The 24910-nt window shown below is 45.2% G+C and overlaps 1 protein-coding gene across 1 annotated transcript in view; it reads right to left on the bottom strand.

Moving 5' to 3' along the window:
- Positions 1–23498, bottom strand: part of DDX3X (DEAD-box helicase 3 X-linked) — a 514014-nt gene extending 490516 nt beyond the window's left edge. Inside the window, exon 1 of the mRNA XM_078658293.1 lies at positions 23199–23498. Within this exon, the coding sequence (XP_078514419.1) occupies positions 23199–23243 (45 nt within the window). The 5' untranslated portion in view covers positions 23244–23498. The remainder of the gene's footprint in view (positions 1–23198) is intronic.
- Positions 23499–24910: the final 1412 nt, after the last annotated feature.

Here is a 24910-nt window from a genome sequence, read left to right as displayed (position 1 = left end):
AGCCAAGGGGAATACAAGTAGCCCTTCCAATGGATGAAACCCAGAATTGACAGATCTATGCCAGCCTTGCTTTCCCTGGGCAGGCTCAGTCCATCAAACTACCTTCATGCAGATAGTCAGCTCAGCCGTCTGTGGGTCTTCCTCACGGAGGGGGTCACAATGCTCCTATCAAGTACAGTTCAGCTTTTGGGGAGACCCAAAACTCCCCAGGTCACAGCAGCAAGGTAACTTTTACACACTTCGACTAGAGGGGGTGAAGCAAACCATAAGATTTTACCACTGGTCGAATGTGTCTTACTTCCTGCTCTAGTGTACAGATGACAAAGAATTAACCAAGTAAAGGCAGAAGGGAGCAGTACTTGATACACCACTGGCAATCAAGCTAGGATGGCAGTCAATCGGGGCGGGGGGGGGGGGGGGGGGGGAGTCTCCAACATTCAAAAGTTTGCAAAAAGGAAATAGGAGGACTGGGAAGACAAGTTTCCTCCAGGCAGGTGGTGACTCTACAAAAGGCATTGCTAAGAATCCGCTTTCATCCATCAGTAGTGTTTAGGAATGTGGGGGCATGAAGGCTGAATGTACCAGATGGACATATCCAGCTCAAATAAAAGGACCCCACCTCTCTGTGCAGCACACACCAACCATCCAAATAGACCATTCACCAGCCCATTGCCAGGTTAGAAATAGATTAACAATGCTTTACATCAGAATACCACCAAGATGCACTCCAGAGGATTGGGATACAGGTTGGAGACCAGACCGAAGAACTTTCCATTGCTAATGTTTCAGAATCTTGAACCTCTGATGAAGACTTCATGCAAACACAGATGCTAAGTGGCAGCAGATGATATGATGCCGGGTCAAAAGACATCAGCACATATTGCAATTTTAAAAATGTTAAAGGGCGGAGTGACAGTCCGCTGTAGTAGATGCAATGCACATGTTGCCATACACGAAGGTGCAAGACCAAGTGAAATTAAAGTCCTGCTGGCAATGTTGATGCTAGATATCAATAACTGGAAAATTTGGAACGGTCTAAACATTTATACTAAGAATTTCCAGCAATTCAGAGATATGATAAACAGTGGATCCAACTATTCCTTAACTGTGTGCCTCTTTCAAGCCAATTCCAGCAAAAACGTCACATGGGGAAAAAGAAGCTAGGGATTTGCGCTAGGTGCCAAGATAACATTAGCAACACAAGTGGAATCATTCTGATACTTGGGAGGCTGAATCCTGAAATAGGGGAAGGTACTTAGAGGGGAGAAAAAAACCTGCTGTGATCGAGGTACCAAAGGTGTGAGCTAAGTGTTGGCATTTAGACTCATCTTGTGGCATTCAACTTATCCTGCATTTACAGAAGGCATAAACATCAGGCGACTGATGGAATTTTTTCTTGGGCTACTACCCACTGCATGTTTTCTACCTGGTCTTTTCTGCAGCGTTGTTCCCTATGCCAATTTGCCTTAACTCTGAGTTGCCTCACAGTGAGCTAGAAGTGTCACTTGAAGGTTGAGCGATCACGGTAGAAATTTGATGATATTTGCCGATAACACTAGTGTGTCAAAGTATGTATATCAATAAATTATTTCTTTCTGAAGTCTTAAGCAGATCCAACTGATGACACTTTTTTAACTACCTGAAAACATTTGGGGCCAAAGTTATTGGATACACTGTCTAACAGCTAGCAAAATGTTTTGAAAATAATAATCTGGTTAACGCACAATCTGCTTTTTTTTCTTAGCCGTACCATTGACAAATATTTTCTGGTTGCAGGCCCAATAACCACGACCCTAAACGTAATCAAAATGAAAAGGGAGCTTTGATTTTCCTAGAACCGTCCATACTATTAATGACTACAAACACTACAGTAACCAGGCTCTCAAGCTAGCCAGCGAAGATGTAACTGTTGCCTGGTCCCCAGACTGATTACTGCATATCAGGCGAAACAACTGTCCCTTCAGGTTCATTAAGTAGTAGTCTACACAGAGAATTATTAATATCTAAGAAAACAGTTTAGCTAAAGTAGGTGGAGATAAGCCAGCCCAAAAATTTTCTCAACAGATTAGGCAAAGAGGAAATATCATTGGAGTCAGTCTGGTAAGGAAACCCATCCAAGGCCAGGTTACAGGCATGGCAATCTGATTTGGTACGTTTCACCCCTAAAAACGTGCATGGGCTTCACTGGCATAAGTCTATCATGCTTCATATCCCACCTTTTCAACTAACAGAAACTTGTGTTAACTACCAAATCCCAGACTCTGAGTCACCTGCAGAGTCCCCAGGGCTCCATATCATGCCCCATCATTTTCAACCCTTATAGGGAATCGATGGGCGCCATTCTAGTAGACCGTAATATTACAATTAGGGCTCCCGTTTTAAGTTTTATTGATTTTTACAGATAAATACAGACAGAAGACAGTCTCTACAGTCTGTACTTATTTTTAAAAGCGAAAAATACAGATAATGTAGCTTTTTTTAATGATTCACTATGCTGAGATTAAGGACTTTCAGGCCAGTAGCTGTACATAATGACTGCATGGTAGCTACAAAGCTCAAGGGGATGTATCTAAATTACTGCATCTCAACATGTACATGTGAGAACACTTTTTTTTTTAATGTGGGTTTACTATGTTTAGCTGTGTAATATGCTAAAACCTGACAGTCAAAGTAGGAGTCCCGGTTTATCCGTTAAATGCAGAAATACACAGGTTATCACATTCACAAAACATAAAATAAAAATTGATAAATACCAATAAAATGGCCCAAAAATTAATGCGGATGAATACAGAAGGAAATGTTCAAAAAATAAATACCGTAAAAACTGGAGCTCTAATTACAACCTAATAGTATGCAGATGACACCCAGATCTCTCAAAAGCACCTAAACCAAACAGATGTAACCAGTGCCTCAAACTTGCCAACGTTGCCAAAAATTCTGAGTCTCAGCTTCCCAACCTAACCCTAAGGGCATCACACTTTAAAAGAACAAGCCAAATCCCCCAGATTCACCCTCAACTTGAGCCTCGAAGAACACTGTCACAAATGCCAAACACAGCATGGGTCCAAGTCACCTCTGAAAGGAAACACTTGCTCAGGAGACATTTTTAGAAACACACTTCAAAGTCCTAGATCTCTCTCACCTATATGGAGGCAATGTACTGCTCAAAAGCATCCCAGAGAGGACATTTGATAGCACCGAGTCATTGTACCACTTCATCATACCCTTTTATGTTGCTTCTTCATTCCTGAATGCGGCTGCGCCTGCAGATTAATACGCCACAAAAGTAGGAGACTACATTATCTCCTAGGGTGCCTTCCACACCAAGGCTTGACTGCTCAGTCCATGTGGTATTTCTATGACACTTAACTTGATGCTCGTTATGGCAACTGGCAGCATCAAAGGACCTCCACTCCACTCCACTCCACTCCACTCCCAGTAGTGATTAGGGGTTCACTTATGTTCTAATTGTTCGCCTCCATGTATTATTTAGCCTGTATCGCTACAGTTCTCCAACGGAAAGCTGTTTTTGCTATGGAGGTATGGTCTCTTCCAATGGTGTCCTCCCCATTTCCATCTCTCTTAATGATGGTGTCCGGGACGGAGATAGTTCACAGCCAAAATATGAGCAAGATTATTCTCAAGTTACGGGTATGGAAGGCTAACAGTTTGGTAATGTCATCTACCAGCATCCTGATCCATACAAGAGTGTGGCGAGAACACAACTCTGGTAACACCTCAGTCTGGTGTTTGTTTTGTATTGAAATGAATCCCACAAATTGTTCAGCATTCCTGATCTGGTTTGTTTAATCATCTCTTGATGTCACCGCCAGCCTTCCAAGTCGGACAGTAGTGAACTCATGTCATGGCTACGTCCTCTACATCCACCTTGATTGGCGAAGGGTTTGGGACGTTATTCTTCAGGCCCACTTGATGTGCATATTTCATGAGGCGAGGTGTGTGTTTATGCATGTGTATATAAGGCTAGTTCTTGGCACAGTCATGGTTCTCCAGTGTAGAGCAAAAGGTACATATGATCCCCCTGGCTTGGTCTTTAATTGGGTCTCACATCGCCCAGTCGAGGATTAGGCTGAAGAGTAACACTGAAACAACAAACGTCCCTAATTGGTGGGGAAATACCCTGGGGCGTAAGGTAACCTGGCCAAAGGGCTTGGAGGTTATCTACGCTCACAGCAACTAGAAATATATCAACATACCATCATATCATTCTAATAGCAGCCAATAGTCAGTGTAGAGACCCTATCTATATAAACACACATCAGTTAAAAGACTTTAATCTTTACCAGTGAAAAATCAACAATTTAAAAACCATACACAATCAATTTGCATCACAAAAGACATTACACAATGAATTACACAATTAAAAAAACCAAAGGTCGACGCGGCGTTTCGGTGTCTTGTTGATGACACCTTCTTCAGGACAGGGTTTTTTGTTAAAAATATCTAAAAAGTAAGGTTACAGAAAACAAATAATCAATAGGGGCCTATTATACACTGACTGTTAAGCTTATACTAGATGTCACATGCAAATCCATTATTTGGCATTGTGAGATTGTTGCATAGCAATTGACTATCTACAGGCACTTCGAACATTCTTAACCATATATTTTGTAAGCAGCGAATACATAACTACAATGGTCATCCCTCTATTCCAACTTTCTTATACAGAAATACAAAGATTTTGTTGTATACATTGATTTTCGGTGAACGCAACAGAATGAATAACAGTTGCTACAGAATTCGAAAACATTAGTTGTAGCTATTTTGAATTAGCCTATGCTGACACCACAAATGATCGGGCATTTTACAGATTTGAGATTTATTAATATTTATTAAAACTTTTTCCGATACCCTTCACTCAGCCTTATACCATTTCTTTGCGGGGATGTACTCATTCTTTAAGATCACGGTCTGTATTAATCAATAACCACCTTTTGGATATACAACCTACCTCAACATTTATGGGAGATACAGAGCATATGTGGTCTCATAAGGATGCAGATTTTTATATCTTTACTTTGCCACCCACGGACTTATCTTCATTGGTGGAATTGTATCAATAGTTATTCCACCTAAAGGGTAAATTGCAAGATTCAAATGTACTCAACTTTATTATCAAATACACCTGCTATAATAATAGACTGGTCTTATCATCATAAGGCTCATTACCTGAATATAGAATTTCATATATATGGTCTTTGCTGTATCTGGGGCGATCACCGTTTATCTTTTAGGCTTTAACCACATGTAACTAAAAGAGGACAGAAATACATGGTAGTTTTGGTGAACAATACAGGGAACGATAAAGAACCTCAGCCTTTTATTTTAAGAACCAATAAATTTATGGGAAACCCACCAACTATACCTTCTGTGGTGGCATCTATACCAAGCTTCAATTTCTCATTTGTAGGTCAAGGCATACGTTTTCTACTTTCCGTTTCCGTCAGCCAGTTTGTAGTAATTTCCATCCATTGGAGGTATCTTATGTTGAACTTTTTGTATTATCTGCACCTAAAAACAACGAGTCATAGGTATAATGTTGTTTTCCCTCGTCTACCTGGCTTCATTCGCGACAGTCACAGAGGTAGGACACGTTTTTTGTGAACGATCTGCTCGATATTGCAGTCATGCAATTATTCTCATAATTGTGACTGATGTATTGTCGTTAGCTTTTTATGACACATTATCCTTGCTTATTTTTTGGACTATTTTTCTAGATGAGCAAACGGGTCCTCACCAAGTCTATAGATGACAGCATGGAACCCTTATGCACAGTTGTTATTCATCAAAACTTTTCTCCGTTATTACCAATTTCCTTATCACTACATTAAATTTGCCATATCTTGCAAATCTCGACAGGCTATTTGTTCGAGCCATAGGTGTGTGGACCATTATTTCACAACTCTTAAAGATATCACAGATATCTATATTTATCTAAGCTGCCCTTATACACAGAGACACGAAAGGGCATTCTGTTCTATATAGCACTATGTCACCCCTCTACCCAGCAGGAATTAGTTTTAGGGGTAACGAGCTACCTAAAAGCCCCATCCTTTAGCTATTTTTACCCTCTAACGCACAATCACGATATTTAGTTGCGGGGCATTCCATATCTTTTTGGTGAATATCGGCCTCCCTGTCGCCTTGTTCCGGATACAGCTTCCTCATGGACGGTTACCCGTTACCGAGTGGCCTTTTTTTATAGGGCCTATGAGCGCGGAGTTAGTGCTGATTGCAAACAGGTGATTGTTCCTATTGCGCAATCTACTGAGTAAATGTAGCCGCCATTTTTGAATGTGCAAATACTTAGTCTTTGATGTATCATATAGGGCCGTGTCATGAACAACGTCTGCCCAGATACTATATTGAAACAACCCTCCTCATGCAAATCCTAATTTATTCATAATAATTTATTCTTTAGCACCGGTTTCGTGCGATCTTTTGAGTCTAGAGCAATATGAATATTTGATAGGTTGCGCGCATATATTGAAATTTACGGGGAAATGCGTCCGCCATCTTTGACTAGTCATTTGAGCAATTAGGTGACCGTATTTGGCTGGTGGTAATCCTATCCCCATCTCTACTCCTCGGTTCACTTACCCTAAAAGTTCTCCATATTTTGAGCACGCCACTGACCTGGTTTAAAGGGCCAGGTCAGTGGTGTGCTCAAAATATGGAGAACTTTTAGGGTAAGTGAACCGAGGAGTAGAGATGGGGATAGGATTACCACCAGCCAAATACGGTCACCTAATTGCTCAAATGACTAGTCAAAGATGGCGGACGCATTTCCCCGTAAATTTCAATATATGCGCGCAACCTATCAAATATTCATATTGCTCTAGACTCAAAAGATCGCACGAAACCGGTGCTAAAGAATAAATTATTATGAATAAATTAGGATTTGCATGAGGAGGGTTGTTTCAATATAGTATATGGGCAGACGTTCATGACACGGCCCTATATGATACATCAAAGACTAAGTATTTGCACATTCAAAAATGGCGGCTACATTTACTCAGTAGATTGCGCAATAGGAACAATCACCTGTTTGCAATCAGCACTAACTCCGCGCTCATAGGCCCTATAAAAAAAGGCCACTCGGTAACGGGTAACAGTCCATGAGGAAGCTGTATCCGGAACAAGGCGACAGGGAGGCCGATATTCACCAAAAAGGTATGGAATGCCCCGCAACTAAATATCGTGATTGTGCGTTAAAGGGTAAAAATAGCTAAAGGATAGGGCTTTTAGGTAGCTCGTTACCCCTAGAACTAATTCCTGCTGGGTAGAGGGGTGACATAGTGCTATATAGAACAGAATGCCCTTTCGTGTCTGTGTATAAGGGCAGCTTAGATAAATAAGCGTTAGAGGGTAAAAATAGCTAAAGGATGGGGCTTTTAGGTAGCTCGTTCCCCCTAGAACTAATTCCTGCTGGGTAGAGGGGTGACATAGTGCTATATAGAACAGAATGCCCTTTCGTGTCTCTGTGTATAAGGGCAGCTTAGATAAATATAGATATCTGCGATATCTTTAAGAGTTGTGAAATAATGGTCCACACTCACCTATGGCTCGAACAAATAGCCTGTCGAGATTTGCAAGATATGGCAAATTTAATGTAGTGATAAGGAAATTGGTAATAACGGAGAAAAGTTTTGATGAATAACAACTGTGCATAAGGGTTCCATGCTGTCATCTATAGACTTGGTGAGGACCCGTTTGCTCATCTAGAAAAATAGTCCAAAAAATAAGCAAGGATAATGTGTCATAAAAAGCTATCGACAATACATCAGTCACAATTATGAGAATAATTGCATGACTGCAATATCGAGCAGATCGTGTCCTACCTCTGTGACTGTCGCGAATGAAGCCAGATAGACGAGGGAAAACAACATTATACCTATGACTCGTTTTTAGGTGCAGATAATACAAAAAGTTCAACATAAGATACCTCCAATGGATGGAAATAACTACAAACTGGCTGACGGAAACGGAAAGTAGAAAACGTATGCCTTGACCTACAAATGAGAAATTGAAGCTTGGTATAGATGCCACCACAAAAGGTATAGTTGGTGGGTGTTGGACCTAGATTACCCAAGCCTACATATGGTAGCTTGGCACAGTAGTGGTCTACAGCTAACTCCAGGCGTTGGCTAAGTACTTACACAGCTTACCCACAGTAACACATTGATGAACCACTAAAATAAAGACACAACACCTTTGTTTGCAAAAATACCGTTACCTTTTATAAAAATAATATGGCTCTTTGGATTTGAAAGCATACAGGTTATCACATCAATTGCTTTTAGGAATAAACATTGCACTTTTACTAGAGAAAATAGTTTTCACTCCTCCAGCTGTGGAAAAAGCAGTAAATCATATACTTTTATCAGAATTCAGCAGTACATTCAGAGAACTTCTTGGATAATTAATTGAAGCTCCTAGACTTCACACTCTACAAGGGTATTTTGCATTAATACACAATGACATCAATAACTCTTTACTACAGCCTACCAATTCATTGGTTATGTTAACATATCTAGGGTTACGTTGCCTAACCCCTTCTCTCCTTTGTCACAGAATGAATCTCCAGGGAAGTAGAAAGGTCAAGGCCCTTTTCTCTGCTTATGGACCTGTTTAAAATAGCTGTCAACCTTTTATCCCTTTTTACCCAACACTTCCCTCTTCACACTCCCACTCTCCTTACTGTCTGGGTGGCAGATATGCCACAGTCCATAGGCCTTCAGCTGGTACCCGCCTCTCAAGCTTCCCCCGATCAGCTGCTTCCCTGCACTGACGTGGGAAGAGCCTTGCCGGCCTCCTCAGCCCAAGCGCGCGTTCTCCTGTCAGCGCTGGCTAGGGGGCCTCGTTTCAGGCTTAACGCGGTGATTTCCTGCGTCTGCGGATCACCAGGGGTTAGATGGGCGGTCGGTTGCCCAAGCGCTAGTTCCTCCAGCAAGCGCTCACAAGTAGGGGGTTCCGCTGTCAACGCGGCGCTCCGGAAAGTCGTCTGGCGCCACCTCAGGCAACCCGATGGACGCGCTGATCTCTGGGGCATGCGCGTTCCTCGCAATGGCTCCACCTCTCAGGTCGCGCTGCTCGTCGGCGCCTGCGTGTTCCTCCCCGGACCTCGTCACGCAGGGAACACTGCACCCCTGGGCCTGCTCGACCCTAGGCCCCTCCTGCTGAAAGAAGCGGTCGCGCTGCTGGCTTGCGCGGAAGCGTTTCCTCGCTTCTCCTGACGCGCCTGGTGCCCCCGGGGTCCCGCAGACGGACCACACTGCGCCGCTCCTCACACGCTGCTGCTTTCCTCCCCCGGCTCCAGAAGAAGTACCTCACAGATCGGGCACTCGCTCCTCCAGGTGCTCCAGGCTCCACAGTTCCCCAACCACCTCAAGGCGCTCCAAGGGGACCACAATTGACTCGCTACCCTGGTAGGTGCAGCGCTGGGCAGGGCATATAAGGCTGAGTTTCAGAAAGCAGATCCTGTCAGTTTCTACAGGAATGCTGATCCAGAAGGGTTTTTCTTCTCACGAAGCTTGTTTTCTTGGTCAATAACTGTTGTCTTGAGAGAGGGATCGGTCAAGGGCTAAAGGGGGAACAATCCTCTGAAGTAACTGTCAGCCTCAAATGACAACTAGCTGCTCTCAGTGTGTCCACCTCCTCTCACCACTGCCTCACTCCTCTACTCTGGGGTCAGCACAAAATGGCTGCTGGTCACTGGCCTTATATAGGGTGGCCTGAGACCTGCAGAATTCTCTAGGGTATTCTAGAAAGTTCCCTAATGTTAACCTATGGACCTGTCCTCCAGTGGTGTCCGTTATGGCAGTTGGTGGACACCATCTTAGGTTTCTTGAGATCCCTAGATTTTCAAGGGGGCTGACTAGGCCTCACAGGTTATGAGGGAAAAATGGCGTCATCGCCAAGGAGCACCTAGCCTCCTGACAGCATTAAAAAATTCCTGATGGACATATGTAAAAATAAAAATAGAAAGTCTGGGAGGCTAAGGGGGACAAAAATAAATCATGGTGGTTAGAGTCTTCCCAGAAGCAGACAGGTCTAACACGCGTCCCCCCCAGCTGAAAGTGGGGAGAACTACCCAACCCCTTGGGAGTCCTCATCACTAAGGCGGAAATACCTGGATAGACCGTCTGCATTGGCATGGTCTGCCCCAGGTCGATGTTCCACCCTGAAGTCCATTCCCTGTAGGGAGATGGACCACCTTAGCAACTTGGGATTCTCCCCCTTCATTTGCATCAGCCAACGAAGGGGGCGATGGTCAGTCTGAACTAGGAAGTGCGAACCAAACAGGTATGGTCGCAGCTTCTTTAGAGCCCAAACCACCGCAAAGGCTTCTCTCTCAATTGTACTCCACCTCCTTTCCCTGGGGAGTAGTCTCCTGGACAGGAAGACCACGGGTTGATCCAAGCCCTCATCATTTAGCTGCGATAACACTGCCCCAATGCCATGTTCTGACGCATCTGTTTGGACAATGAATTCTCTAGCAAAATTAGGGGCCTTGAGAATGGGAGCGGAACACAATGCTTGTTTCAAGGTCAGGAAGGCTCGCTGGCAAGCCTCCGTCCAGACTACCCGTCGGGGTTGCTTCTTGGAAGTAAGCTCAGTGAGAGGGGCCACAATAGTGCCATACCCCTTCACGAAGCGACGGTAATATCCAGTGAGGCCCAGGAAGGCTCGGACCTCTGTTTGAGTCTTGGGGGGCTCCCAGGCGATGATAGCCTCAATCTTTGCCTGGAGGGGCTGCACCGTCCCTCTGCCTACCAAGTGACCTAGGTACACCACCGACCCTTGTCCGATCTGACACTTGCTGGCCTTGATGGTCAAGCCAGCCTGTTGCAGGGCATGAAGAACAGCTTGCAGGTGCTGCAAATGGTCCTCCCAGCTGCTGCTGAAGACAGCAATGTCGTCCAGGTATGCAGCAGAAAAAGCTTCCATTCCCGAAAGGACCCTGTTCACCAGCCTCTGAAAAGTGGCAGGGGCATTCTTGAGCCCAAAGGGCATCACACGAAATTGGTAGTGTCCCTCAGGTGTAGAGAAGGCTGACCTTTCCTTCGCCTCCTCAGTAAGGGAAATCTGCCAGTACCCTGAAGTTAGGTCAAAGGTACTTAAGTATTGGGCAGCTCCCAGCCGGTCAATAAGCTCATCCGCCCGTGGGATAGGATGTGCATCAGTTTTAGTCACTGAGTTCAAGCCTCGGTAGTCCACACAGAATCTCAATTCAGGTGTGGTGCCTGGTGGGGCAGCTTTTGGTACCAAAACCACCGGGCTAGACCAAGGGCTACCAGAAGGTTCAATCACCCCTAGCTCCAGCATCTTGGCGACTTCACTTTTGATGTTGGCCTTCACCTTGTCCGACAGCCGGTAGATTTTAGATTTCACAGGTGGGCTGTCTCCTGTGTCCACGTCATGGGTACACAGGTGGGTCCTACCTGGGACAAGGGAGAACAGGGGAGAAAATTGCTCCAGGATCTGGCGGCAATCACTTTGCTGTTCAGAAGTCAGGGATGGCGAGAGAATCACTCCCTCCACTGATCCATCTTTTTCTTTGTACGAGAGAAGATCAGGGAGAGGTTCACTTTCTTCTTCCTCTGCTCCATCGGTCACCAGCATTAAGACAACCTCGGGCCTCTCATGATGTGGCTTGAGACGATTGGCATGCAGCACCCTGAGGGGCTGCCTTGGGGTCTTAAGATCCACCAAATAGGTAGACTTCCCCTTTTTCTCTAAAACCTCAAAGGGGCCTGTCCAACGGTCCTGGAGGGCATTCAGCTCTCCAGGTTCCATTACCCACACTTTCTGTCCAGGCTCCAGTTCCACTGGGTGAGCGTTGTGGTCATACCACTCTTTCATAACTGTTTGGCTGGCCTCCAAGTTGTCTGAAGCCTGCTTCCACAACTTAGCCATTTGGCTCCGGAAGGCCAGCATGTAGCTCACCACGTCCTGGGGAAGCTTCCTGGGAGTCTGTTCCCATCCGTCTTTCACCAGGCTGAGAGGTCCCCTTACAGGGTGCCCATACAAAAGTTCGAAGGGGCTGAAGCCCACTCCCTTCTGTGGCACTTCCCTGTAGGAAAACAAGAGACAGGGTAGAAGGATGTCCCATTTCTTTCGTAGGCTCTCAGGAAGACTCCGTATCATACCTTTCAAGGTTTTGTTAAACCTTTCCACAAGACCATTGGTTTGTGGGTGATAGGGAGTAGTAAACCGATAGGTAACACCGCACTCCTTCCACATGGCCCGCATGTATGCTGAAAGGAAGTTAGTCCCCCTGTCGGAAATGACCTCCTTGGGGAAACCCACTCTGGTGAAAATCCCCATCAGGGCCCTTGCCACTGCAGGTGCAGTGATGGTCCTCAGAGGTATTGCCTCTGGGTACCGGGTGGCATGATCCACCAAAACCAGTATGAACCGATGTCCAGCTGAAGTTGGTGGATCCAATGGCCCTACAATGTCGATGCCCACCCTCTCAAAGGGGGTGCTAACGACGGGTAGTGGTTCCAGGGGAGCTTTTAGCTTCACCCCAGTTTTCCCACTGGCTTGGCAAGACACACACGTCCGACAATATGTATCCGACGCCACTTTCATTCGAGGCCAGTAGAAATGGGGGACAAGCCGGGCAAAGGTCTTGTCCTGTCCTAGGTGTCCTGCCAATGGTATCTCATGAGCCAGTTCCAGTAGAAAGGCTCTAAAGCATTGAGGGACCACCAAGGCTCTGGCTGAACCGTGGCCAGGTGTCTTGGGCTCACTGTAGAGGAGTCCATCCTCCCAGTAAATCTGGTAGCTCCCCTCAATGTTTCCCGCTGCCTGGGCGTTGGCCTGTTGCCGCAGCCCCTCGAGAGTAGGACACTCTTTCTGAGCTTTGCAGAACTCTTCCCGGGAAGGACCTCCCTCCACATGCCATTCAGTGGGGATGGGTAGGTTTTCCAGGGAAGCAACATTCTCCCCGGTGGACTCCAGATCCACCTCCGCAGGTGGTCCAGTTGTCTCACGAGATGGAGATGTCGAGGCAGGGTCCTCCGGCCTCCTGTCCTTCTCCTCTCTGGCAGCCGGCTGGGCCATTGTTCCAGGCTCCAGCGTCAATGAACTCCCCCTTCGGGCAGTCGCGGACCTTGTGCTGACACAAGTCCAGTCAGGGGGTCCCAGCATCTCAGAGTGAGTCTGGTACTCCACCCTCCTCCAAGCATTGTGCTCCATATCATTCCCTAACAGGCAGTCAACAGGCACGGCAGGGCTTACGGCAACTCGAAGTGGACCTGCAACCCCTCCCCACTCAAAGGGAACCTGAGCCACAGGATAGTGGCCCAATCTGCCGTCAGCCATTACGGCGGGATGGAGTACATCTGGGATGACCTGCTCTGGAGACACCAGCTGACTCCTTACCATAGTCATGCTGGCTCCTGTGTCTCTCAGAGCCTCCCCTCTTCGGCCATTGATGGTGACCCACTGCTCATACTTAGTAGTATTAGAGGGCAGCTGGGTCTTGGGAACCATCTCTTTGTCTCCCAGGGACACTAAGGTGACACCCGCCCGCTCCCCTCCATTAACCAAAGGTATCTCCTCCCCGAGCACTACACTAGTGATTCCCGGGGCTTTTCCTCCAGTGGGAGGGGGTGGTCTTTTTGGGCACCTCACATCTCCTTTATAGTGTCCCACACCACCACACTCAAAACAATGAACAACCCTTGGCTGCTGGCTTTGGCCAGGGGTAGGGTTGCGAGGGGGGTTACTCTTGGGGATGAATCCTCTGCCCCTTCCTTGCGAAGTATTTTGTGGCCCTTTTGAGAACTCCCTCTTAGTTTCCCCTCCCTCTTTCCTCTGGGGGGCGCCCTGTCCTTGCTTCTGGGAATTCCCTCCAGTCCCCTTAGTCGACACCCGGGTACTAACCCAGATGTCCGCCTCCTCAGCAAGCTTCCTGGGGCTGGTCAGCTTGCTGTCCACCAGATGCTGTCTTAGCTCGGGAAGACACTTCTCGAGTAGGTGTTCCTTGAGTATGAGGTCATATAGTCCCTCATAGTCCCCTACATCGCTGCCACCATTCTCTGATTTGGGGGATCCTCGGTTTAGGGCTTGTAAATCCATCTCTTTGATGGTTCGCTCATGTGCCAACCTCCTATCCTCCCTTTCCATGTCCATCCTGGCTAGTTCTATTTTCAACCTCCTCTCCTCCCTCCTATCTTCCAGCTCGGCTTCGGTTAAGCCCCTGTCTGAAACACTGCTGCTTGCCCTTGAAGGTAACCTGGGACCTGTCAGAAGATTCCCTCTCCCCATTTGGTTCAGCAATGCAGCCTCAGTAACAGTGTCCCCATCACCCACTTCCATTTCTGGTTCCTCCCTTAGGCGAGCTTCTAACCATGCCCTTATGCTTGTCAGCAACTCTCCTTTCTTGGCACCTTTATTGAAAAATACCCCGTTCTGCTGACACCAATCCCTGAGTTGGGCCACAGTATTGGCTTCCAACTCTTTAAGATTCACCTCCAGCTTTGCCATGGTATAAAATTACTCACAGGAGAAACCCACGAAGTGACTTGAGGTTAACCTCCACCCACCACCAGAAGTAAATTTAGAAAAATCAAAAATATAAATTAGGAGGGCCGCAGGGAGAAAACTCCAGGTGGGGTCTCGTGGTTGTCACTGTGTTACTAATAAGTGAGTGTAAGTACAAATCTGTGATCCCACCGCTGAAACACCAATTATGTTGGACCTAGATTACCCAAGCCTACATATGGTAGCTTGGCACAGTAGTGGTCTACAGCTAACTCCAGGCGTTGGCTAAGTACTTACACAGCTTACCCACAGTAACACATTGATGAACCACTAAAATAAAGACACAACACCTTTGTTTGCAAAAATACCGTTACCTTTTATAAAAATAATATGGCTCTTTGGATTTGAAAGCATACAGGTTATCACATCAATTGCTTTTAGGAATAAACATTGCACTTTTACTAGAGAAAATAGTTTTCACTCCTCCAGCTGTGGAAAAAGCAGTAAATCATATACTTTTATCAGAATTCAGCAGTACATTCAGAGAACTTCTTGGATAATTAATTGAAGCTCCTAGACTTCACACTCTACAAGGGTATTTTGCATTAATACACAATGACATCAATAACTCTTTACTACAGCCTACCAATTCATTGGTTATGTTAACATATCTAGGGTTACGTTGCCTAACCCCTTCTCTCCTTTGTCACAGAATGAATCTCCAGGGAAGTAGAAAGGTCAAGGCCCTTTTCTCTGCTTATGGACCTGTTTAAAATAGCTGTCAACCTTTTATCCCTTTTTACCCAACACTTCCCTCTTCACACTCCCACTCTCCTTACTGTCTGGGTGGCAGATATGCCACAGTCCATAGGCCTTCAGCTGGTACCCGCCTCTCAAGCTTCCCCCGATCAGCTGCTTCCCTGCACTGACGTGGGAAGAGCCTTGCCGGCCTCCTCAGCCCAAGCGCGCGTTCTCCTGTCAGCGCTGGCTAGGGGGCCTCGTTTCAGGCTTAACGCGGTGATTTCCTGCGTCTGCGGATCACCAGGGGTTAGATGGGCGGTCGGTTGCCCAAGCGCTAGTTCCTCCAGCAAGCGCTCACAAGTAGGGGGTTCCGCTGTCAACGCGGCGCTCCGGAAAGTCGTCTGGCGCCACCTCAGGCAACCCGATGGACGCGCTGATCTCTGGGGCATGCGCGTTCCTCGCAATGGCTCCACCTCTCAGGTCGCGCTGCTCGTCGGCGCCTGCGTGTTCCTCCCCGGACCTCGTCACGCAGGGAACACTGCACCCCTGGGCCTGCTCGACCCTAGGCCCCTCCTGCTGAAAGAAGCGGTCGCGCTGCTGGCTTGCGCGGAAGCGTTTCCTCGCTTCTCCTGACGCGCCTGGTGCCCCCGGGGTCCCGCAGACGGACCACACTGCGCCGCTCCTCACACGCTGCTGCTTTCCTCCCCCGGCTCCAGAAGAAGTACCTCACAGATCGGGCACTCGCTCCTCCAGGTGCTCCAGGCTCCACAGTTCCCCAACCACCTCAAGGCGCTCCAAGGGGACCACAATTGACTCGCTACCCTGGTAGGTGCAGCGCTGGGCAGGGCATATAAGGCTGAGTTTCAGAAAGCAGATCCTGTCAGTTTCTACAGGAATGCTGATCCAGAAGGGTTTTTCTTCTCACGAAGCTTGTTTTCTTGGTCAATAACTGTTGTCTTGAGAGAGGGATCGGTCAAGGGCTAAAGGGGGAACAATCCTCTGAAGTAACTGTCAGCCTCAAATGACAACTAGCTGCTCTCAGTGTGTCCACCTCCTCTCACCACTGCCTCACTCCTCTACTCTGGGGTCAGCACAAAATGGCTGCTGGTCACTGGCCTTATATAGGGTGGCCTGAGACCTGCAGAATTCTCTAGGGTATTCTAGAAAGTTCCCTAATGTTAACCTATGGACCTGTCCTCCAGTGGTGTCCGTTATGGCAGTTGGTGGACACCATCTTAGGTTTCTTGAGATCCCTAGATTTTCAAGGGGGCTGACTAGGCCTCACAGGTTATGAGGGAAAAATGGCGTCATCGCCAAGGAGCACCTAGCCTCCTGACAGCATTAAAAAATTCCTGATGGACATATGTAAAAATAAAAATAGAAAGTCTGGGAGGCTAAGGGGGACAAAAATAAATCATGGTGGTTAGAGTCTTCCCAGAAGCAGACAGGTCTAACAGTGGGTTTCCCATAAATTTATTGGTTCTTAAAATAAAAGGCTGAGGTTCTTTATCGTTCCCTGTATTGTTCACCAAAACTACCATGTATTTCTGTCCTCTTTTAGTTACATGTGGTTAAAGCCTAAAAGATAAACGGTGGTCGCCCCAGATACAGCAAAGACCATATATATGAAATTCTATATTCAGGTAATGAGCCTTATGATGATAAGACCAGTCTATTATTATAGCAGGTGTATTTGATAATAAAGTTGAGTACATTTGAATCTTGCAATTTACCCTTTAGGTGGAACAACTATTGATACAATTCCGCCAATGAAGATAAGTCCGTGGGTGGCAAAGTAAAGATATAAAAATCTGCATCCTTATGAGACCACATATGCTCTGTATCTCCCATAAATGTTGAGGTAGGTTGTATATCCAAAAGGTGGTTATTGATTAATACAGACCGTGATCTTAAAGAATGAGTACATCCCCGCAAAGAAATGGTATAAGGCTGAGTGAAGGGTATCGGAAAAAGTTTTAATAAATATTAATAAATCTCAAATCTGTAAAATACCCGATCATTTGTGGTGTGTCAGCATAGGCTAATTCAAAATAGCTACAACTAATGTTTTCGAATTCTGTAGCAACTGTTATTCATTCTGTTGCGTTCACCGAAAATCATTGTATACAACAAAATCTTTGTATTTCTGTATAAGAAAGTTGGAATAGAGGGATGACCATTGTAGTTATGTATTCGCTGCTTACAAAATATATGGTTAAGAATGTTCGAAGTGCCTGTAGATAGTCAATTGCTATGCAACAATCTCACAATGCCAAATAATGGATTTGCATGTGACATCTAGTATAAGCTTAACAGTCAGTGTATAATAGGCCCCTATTGATTATTTGTTTTCTGTAACTTTACTTTTTAGATATTTTTAACAAAAAACCCTGTCCTGAAGAAGGTGTCATCATCAACAAAAGACACCGAAACGCCGCGTCGACCTTTGGTTTTTTTAATTGTGTAATTCATTGTGTAATGTCTTTTGTGATGCAAATTGATTGTGTATGGTTTTTAAATAAATTGTTGATTTTTCACTGGTAAAGATTACAGTCTTTTAACTGATGTGTGTTTATATAGATAGGGTCTCTACACTGACTATTGGCTGCTATTAGAATGATATAATGATGGTATGTTGATATATTTCTAGTTGCTGTGAGCGTAGATAACCTCCAAGCCCTTTGGCCAGGTTACCTTACGCTCCAGGGTATTTCCCCACCAATTAGGGACGTTTGTTGTTTCTGTATACTTCTTACCCGGTCCCCTAAACGGTCCTAAAGGTACCTCCCTCTGTGTGTTGTGAAGAGTAACACTGACATCACGCATCTTTGTATCACACGGGTCTGAACTTCAAAGTCATACTCACTATCTCCCACCTTACGAGTAAAATTGTCATTGGCACTCATGAGGAGAACTATCTGCTGCGGTATGCCATAAGCTCTCAAGATAAGCCAGGGATGTCACAGTAATACCAAAGGTTCTCAAAATCAATTACGTTGATGTATAGTAGTCTCTACCACTCCATGCATTGCTCTGATGTTGCACGATTAAGGCTCTGATCTCTCAAACAGACCTTGAATTGTTAAGCAGCTCATTCAAGTCCCCACCTATGCACCACATTTCGCCACTGCTTGAAAGAACACACCACCAATAATCTATTTAGTGATAAGAACCATCTTGCAAACAGAAGATTAGGATTCTAAGCGATTAGTTTTTACAGATAAATTCAGACAAAAAACTAAGTTTATGTCTGTACTTATTTGTAAAACAGAAAAAAATATTGAAAATTATGTTTCTTTTGAGTGACTCCGTGCCGTCCTTCATGAATTTTAGGGCAACAGCTGAGCAGATAGCGAGCATGGGGAGTTAGAAAGACATGAGATTTCCTTAAATACAGGCATATGTGAACATACATTTATATACAATCCTGATTTGAGGGTGCTAAAACGTAAATAGCAAAGTAGGACTGCGCGCTTATCAGTTAAATTCGGAATACAATTTTACAAATCCATTTATTCCCTAAACACAGAGAAATACCAATATGATGGTCAAAAATAAATATGAAAAGATGGAAATTTTAAAAATATACCATAAAATCAGAAACCCTAATTACGATTTGTATTTTTGGGGGGGGCGGGGGGGGGGGGGGTGTGAAACGATTGAAAGATCTGCCTATGAGCAAAGGATGGAGACGAAGAGTCATAGTACTACATGCATCTTTCAGGTTTTGCTGTGGTGTACCTGTGGACCAACCACCAAAAGAAAACTTAGATCAGCTGAAAATGATTCAATGGCCAAGTAAACTATTGGGGCTCACCTAGACCTTCGTCCGGAGGAACTAGAAATCAGCACATGCAAAGAAAACAGGCAGTTGACTACTCTTCATGCAAGAGATCTGTTTTCTATTCCACACGATAAAAAGAACTATAAGATGAAACTGCAGTATCCATAAATATTACCTGTGGTTCAACTACATGAAGTTTACACAGGACTCAAATTTGTCAACAACAAGCCAAAACTAATCAAACCGGTCCAATGAAATGAAACCATGCGGTTCTGAACTCCCAACTTCCACCGAATGCCAAGTGACTTTGATTAAACCTGGGCGCCAACCTCACCCTATAGACCACTTTAAGAAAATAAATATGGCATGGTACCAGTTCACTATTGAATAAAGTGAAACTGTCCCTTCCAGAAAGCAACTTCAAAACTCTTGCATTTGATTGTGGTACTACCCTGCCCCATGGCATCCCAGACTCCATACTACTCCCTTTTCTTATGGGCACCCTAGACACAGCATGACACTTCATCTATGGCCTGAGAAAATAAGACCGAATTACCCCCGCCCCGACGAACTGCACTGTCTTCTCTAGCCTGAATAAATCGTCATCATACACAAAGCAGTCAAGATAGGTACCCAGTCCATGTAGCTGGAAAGCTTACCATCTCCAGAGACGTACTACCTTTGCATAATACACATATCAAGCATAATACACATATCAAGCATATGACATAACTTTACCACATGATGCAATTACTTTGCATTTATCGCCGACCTGTGACCGTAAACTGCTCAGACCTACTGCCAGCTATCAGGCATGCAGTTCTAAAATTACAAATGTGTACAAAATAGTTGCCAAAAAAAACACCCCCTTTCAAAAGAATCTAAACCGGGCATCAAATTTCACAGCTTCACCACAAAGGGTTTGTTAGAGGGGCGCCCAACAAAATCCCTTGTCTGGTACAGTAATTTGCGAAATTACATGTAGGAAAATATGTTTGCAGCCTTTGACAGCGTAATAAGCTTAAACAAAGGCTTTTCACAATTATGAGGGGCCTATGGAATTTGACATAACTCGGAATTTGCTTGTCACGATCACCAACTCAGACGTACAAATATGTACAAAACTAAAGTTGGCAAAGAAAAAAATACATCCACCCTAAGGGGGCCTCAGGACATTACTAGAGCAAATCTACCCTAGAGGTTTGCCCAAGCGGTCAAAGCAGCATTACAATAATTGCCAATTATGGTAATCTGTGAAGGGCGAGGGGGTGTCTTTCCAAGCTTTGTAATAACAAGCCACCATTAAAGCATTGGCTTGATGTGCAGTTCACCATCGAACATGCCAGACATACTGTTTTTTTGTAACTAAAATAGCAATTGCATTTACTGCTCATGACCTCGATTGTGGGAATTTAAACCATAACCATTTCAGTCCTGCTGTAGCATAAACTTGCTCACATACCAGAAGTACAGTACAGGCTATCATTAACAGGTGAAGTGCACGACTTCTGCTTACTCAAATACTGCACTATGCACTCAGAGCCAAAACCAGTGATGTGAAGCAAAAGCTTAAAAAAAAACCCGCGACAGGTTTTCAACTATGCACTCAGAACTTCGAGCACTCCCAAATTTATGGAAACCGCCCCAATACTGCTGCGTCAAAGAAAACGTCACCACAATGCAGAAACTGTACACTTTAACTCCCAATACCGAACACCGCTCCAATCGCCGATAGACCTACTTTTTACATATAGAGCACTGCACTATTTTGACTATGTGCACTCTGTACACATAGCACCCAGTCGTATGCTAACAGGGCAGCAAACACGTATTTAGACGCACTAATGAAATCACGGTTTGGCCCTTTGCAAAAGGTATATAGCTTGAAAGGTTGGAAGAATGGGGGGTACTCCAGAAGAGAGGGCCTAGATGGGGGATACATTTGAGTAACAGGGCCGGCAGACCCTACAATTACAGACCTTAAACAGTCAGCGGACTATGCCCACTAGAACGGGTGGCAGTAAATCGGGGTACAGTAAAAGAGCACAACGGTTAATGCTCGCACAGTACAGCAAAAGTAACTGGAGTATGAAACACGTTGAGATACAGCGTGCATCTCCACCAAAGACACGCAACATTGAAAAAGAAAGAACCTACACAACTTAGTTCAGTCCAATCCATCGCAATACTATGAATTGTTTATATCTAAATGTATGCGTTAGTAAACGGCCAATATAGAAATGAGAAAAAACAACATTTCTGCTGCCCCAAAACTGCCCTTAAAAAATAAACAAGACATACGGGGTAGCAGAGTCATGAGCTGCCATTTTAGCTCAAATACATCTACGGTAATCAGAGAATGGCAGCAGAGGGAACCGTACCATTGTTAGGTTTAAAGTACACTGTGAAAGTGGCTAGCTAAACGACAGCCGCTTTCAAAACTGCAATAACTAAAACGGAGACCTAGTTGCAATACTGGAATAACACGCAGTTTAGAAATATCCTATAATGAAACGGTTCTTCAGCTGCGGTCCAGGGAAACGTTTAAAAGGTCCTGTAACTGAAGGAATGTTAATCAAAGGCGTACAATATCATGATTTATTGCCAATGAAGGTTACAGCGAGAGGGGCAGCATAAAGGATGAAAAAACTCGCTCCACAACGACGTAGACAGTCTTCACGTAAAAGACAATCTCTTGAAATCACTCTTCATCCCTGACAATTACATCAACGTCACGACGTCAAGGCAAGTGCTGTAGTCTAGCAAAAACATAACAGACCCCATTTCGTGCCCGTTGTCAGAAATAATGCATCCTTAGAATGTCGAGAAAAAGCGTGATAGTGGATCAGCATATTATGAATGTATTTAAGAGGTACGCGGAATTTCGAACTCCATGGCGTCACATGCACCTTATTTATATCGAATCCCATAAGTTACTACACATTCTTCAGATCTAGCCGCACCATAGGCCCAAAAGGGGCTCATGTGACTGACATATCTGGTTACATCTCAATGTACTACACTATGTAGGCGCATATGAATACCGGGGTTGCCATTTGACCCCAAAAGGCAACTTTATGATAACCTAAACCGATCACCCTCAGACCTATCTACGTATGTTAATGCAAAGGTGCGCGAACTAGCAGTACCGGTCCAGTTCACGCTTCGAGTCTTAAATTCCGCTCCCCATGACTAGGAATTCTAACAAGCGAACGAGGATATACAGCCGCTCGCCTCCCCTGTGCAATAGAAAGCAATCGAGGCCAAGACTGCCGTGGCCAGTAATTTTACATAGACGGAAGCCAGGTCGGTCGTGGACGACTGACAGCGCAGTCCCGAAGAGCTTGGCAGCCAAGTCTCCTGACTGCGTCGAATTGAGGCCACTCCCTGCAGAGGCCAAACACACTACGCTACGTCACCCGGCTCTACGAAGAGAAGGCGGTGGAAGGGTGACAACAAAACAAAAGACCAACAGGAAAGCGCATCGCTTCCGGCCGGCGAACATCTGGGTCCCAAAATTTAGCTTCCGGGCAATAGTACACATACTTGACAGGCAACACATTACACTAACGACCACGCACTGGTCACCATAACACTTTGGTTACAGAAAAAAGGGACCATAAAGGCCAATGAACTGTAACTCATTAAACTACCATCAAGAGACTTGTATTTAAGACCAGCGTACCAGGTAAGCCACCTTCAAAGCAGATTGGACCCACCATTTTAATGGACCCGGTGGGGGAGGTATTCAAAATGGCGGGGAGCCCTAGAAAGACACTTGGGGAAACTATACAAGCTATTTCTTTCTCTTTGGCCGGCTAGCAATAAAAACCAAGAGAAAATGGCCGCCGCGGACGACCCGCTCATCCGCCTCCTATTGTCCATAGAAGCCGCGGCCATTATGGTCGCTGCTACTGCCGCCCCCCTCTTCTGCGCCATCTTTACACACTCGATGACAGTAACAGCGCCGGCTCCACGCAGCACCCGCTAACCGACGCGCGATGACGTCACAATCACCCGCGGACGCAGTACACATTTCACCCGGGAGAACACATCAACCAACCGCTGCCCCTGCCCCCACCCTGCTTTTACAACAGGTTTTTATCTTCTCCTTAACATATAGCCTGAGATGTAGGGCAATAACGCGACAGCTCACCTGCTGGTCTAGATTGAGTACATTTTCGACGGCCACATGACTCATAACTAAAGGATAAAGGAGTCGTTTCTCGCTTTATGGAATCCGGAGACGTGTGCTGTGCTTGGTGATGTTTCTGATTTTTATTTTTGTTCGGGGTTGCTGTTCTATGCGTGCTCGACGTCCGTCGCGCTGCTTCAAAGAAGGTTCGTCACCACCTCCACCCCGTAAGAAGAACTGCTTCTAACTGAACGACGTCAGAGTCTTCACTGTGTTCTTAAACGCACCAGACGTCATCGCGTCAGGCGGGTGCTCGTCTACTTCGTCGTGCTCGCGCTCGCACAGTTATCTAAGGGATCGGGCACTCGCCCACGGCTGCATCCGAGTGCGTGGTGCGGCATTCTCTCTCACGCGGCTTACCCGCAACTCGGGGGCTGGATAGTGGGCAATGACTCTTTTTGGGATGCGCGTAGTGATTAATAACCAAATATGTAATGATACGCGGTTATGGCCTGGGATCAGAAGAAGGAAAACCCTATGATTTTAAAGGCTCGTGAACATACATCACTGGGCTATTTGTGAGACAATACAAGTTATCACAGCAAGTTTAACAGGGAAAGGCAAACTGTACCTTAAGCTTTACAACTCAATGTTACCTTTCCCTGACCTACTCGGACATTCCCAAATAATTTGACTGAAAAGGCTGTGATTTTGAACACTTTCGTTATACTAACAACCTCGTCTTCAAAATGTAACGGGACCGAGTCTTTGCTGCAACAAATCTCTCAATAGAGATTCTGGCAAACGTGGCAACTATGAGTTGCCGCCACATCACCCGTGATTGTCTCAGTACGTCTATTTGTTGGTTTATTTATGTAGCATGAACAAAACCCAGAAGGTTATCTGAGCGCTTCACAGGACAACAGTTGCTCCTGCAACAAGAGGATAGTTCAATTGGTTAGAACAAACCTTTTGGCAATTCTTATTTCGTCCTCATGATTTTGCAAAACTTTGTGGTTGGGAAAGCTGCTGAACCGTAAATAATAATAAAAAAATAATAATTATAAGCACAAAAGAACCGAGCAGTGTTGGTCCTAGAATTACCACACAAGAGCTAATGTTAGATGTATTAGGTAATAGTGCTCAACCCTTTGTGGTTACACAACCGGGGAATCACTTTACGTATGCAAAGGATTCGACAAAAGAGGGAAGGCTTAAAGTGTTTTTTATACAATCACAATTTCAAGGTACAAATTGATGCACAATTAAATCCCACACATTTTGTTCTTCTTTCAGTCCACATAGGAAGAGGGAGCAAGACGATTTCCATTAAGAACTTGTGAGACACACTATTTTCCAGAAACAGTGCGGACGCACGCTAAACTGCATCACTCTGCAGATCCCACTTGGGAGAAAATACTTGCTCAATGGCCGAGTCTTATTGGTTACATTCAACTTTTGAGGATTGTCTTACAATCATACAATATCCTCTTTGGGAAACACAGCTTGTAGAATTTCATATTTCTTCAGATTGTACCTGCATATAAAGAATCTATATATGATTAAGAAAAACCCTGATGAAGTCCTTTACAGGATGAAACGCGTTGGCTGAGGTGCTGAATTTTGATGAAACACTAATGAAGACGTTCTTACTGAAAATCGTGTGACTCCCTCCACTTATTTGAACTAAAAGAATAACAACATTCTTGGGATTCAATTGTGTATCATTCTGT

The sequence above is a fragment of the Lissotriton helveticus genome, chromosome 8 (genome assembly GCF_964261635.1).
Source record: "Lissotriton helveticus chromosome 8, aLisHel1.1, whole genome shotgun sequence".
In the NCBI taxonomy this organism is placed as follows: Eukaryota; Metazoa; Chordata; class Amphibia; order Caudata; family Salamandridae; genus Lissotriton; species Lissotriton helveticus.
Note: the sequence above shows the minus strand (reverse complement) of the source record. Positions and strands in the feature narration are given on the sequence as shown.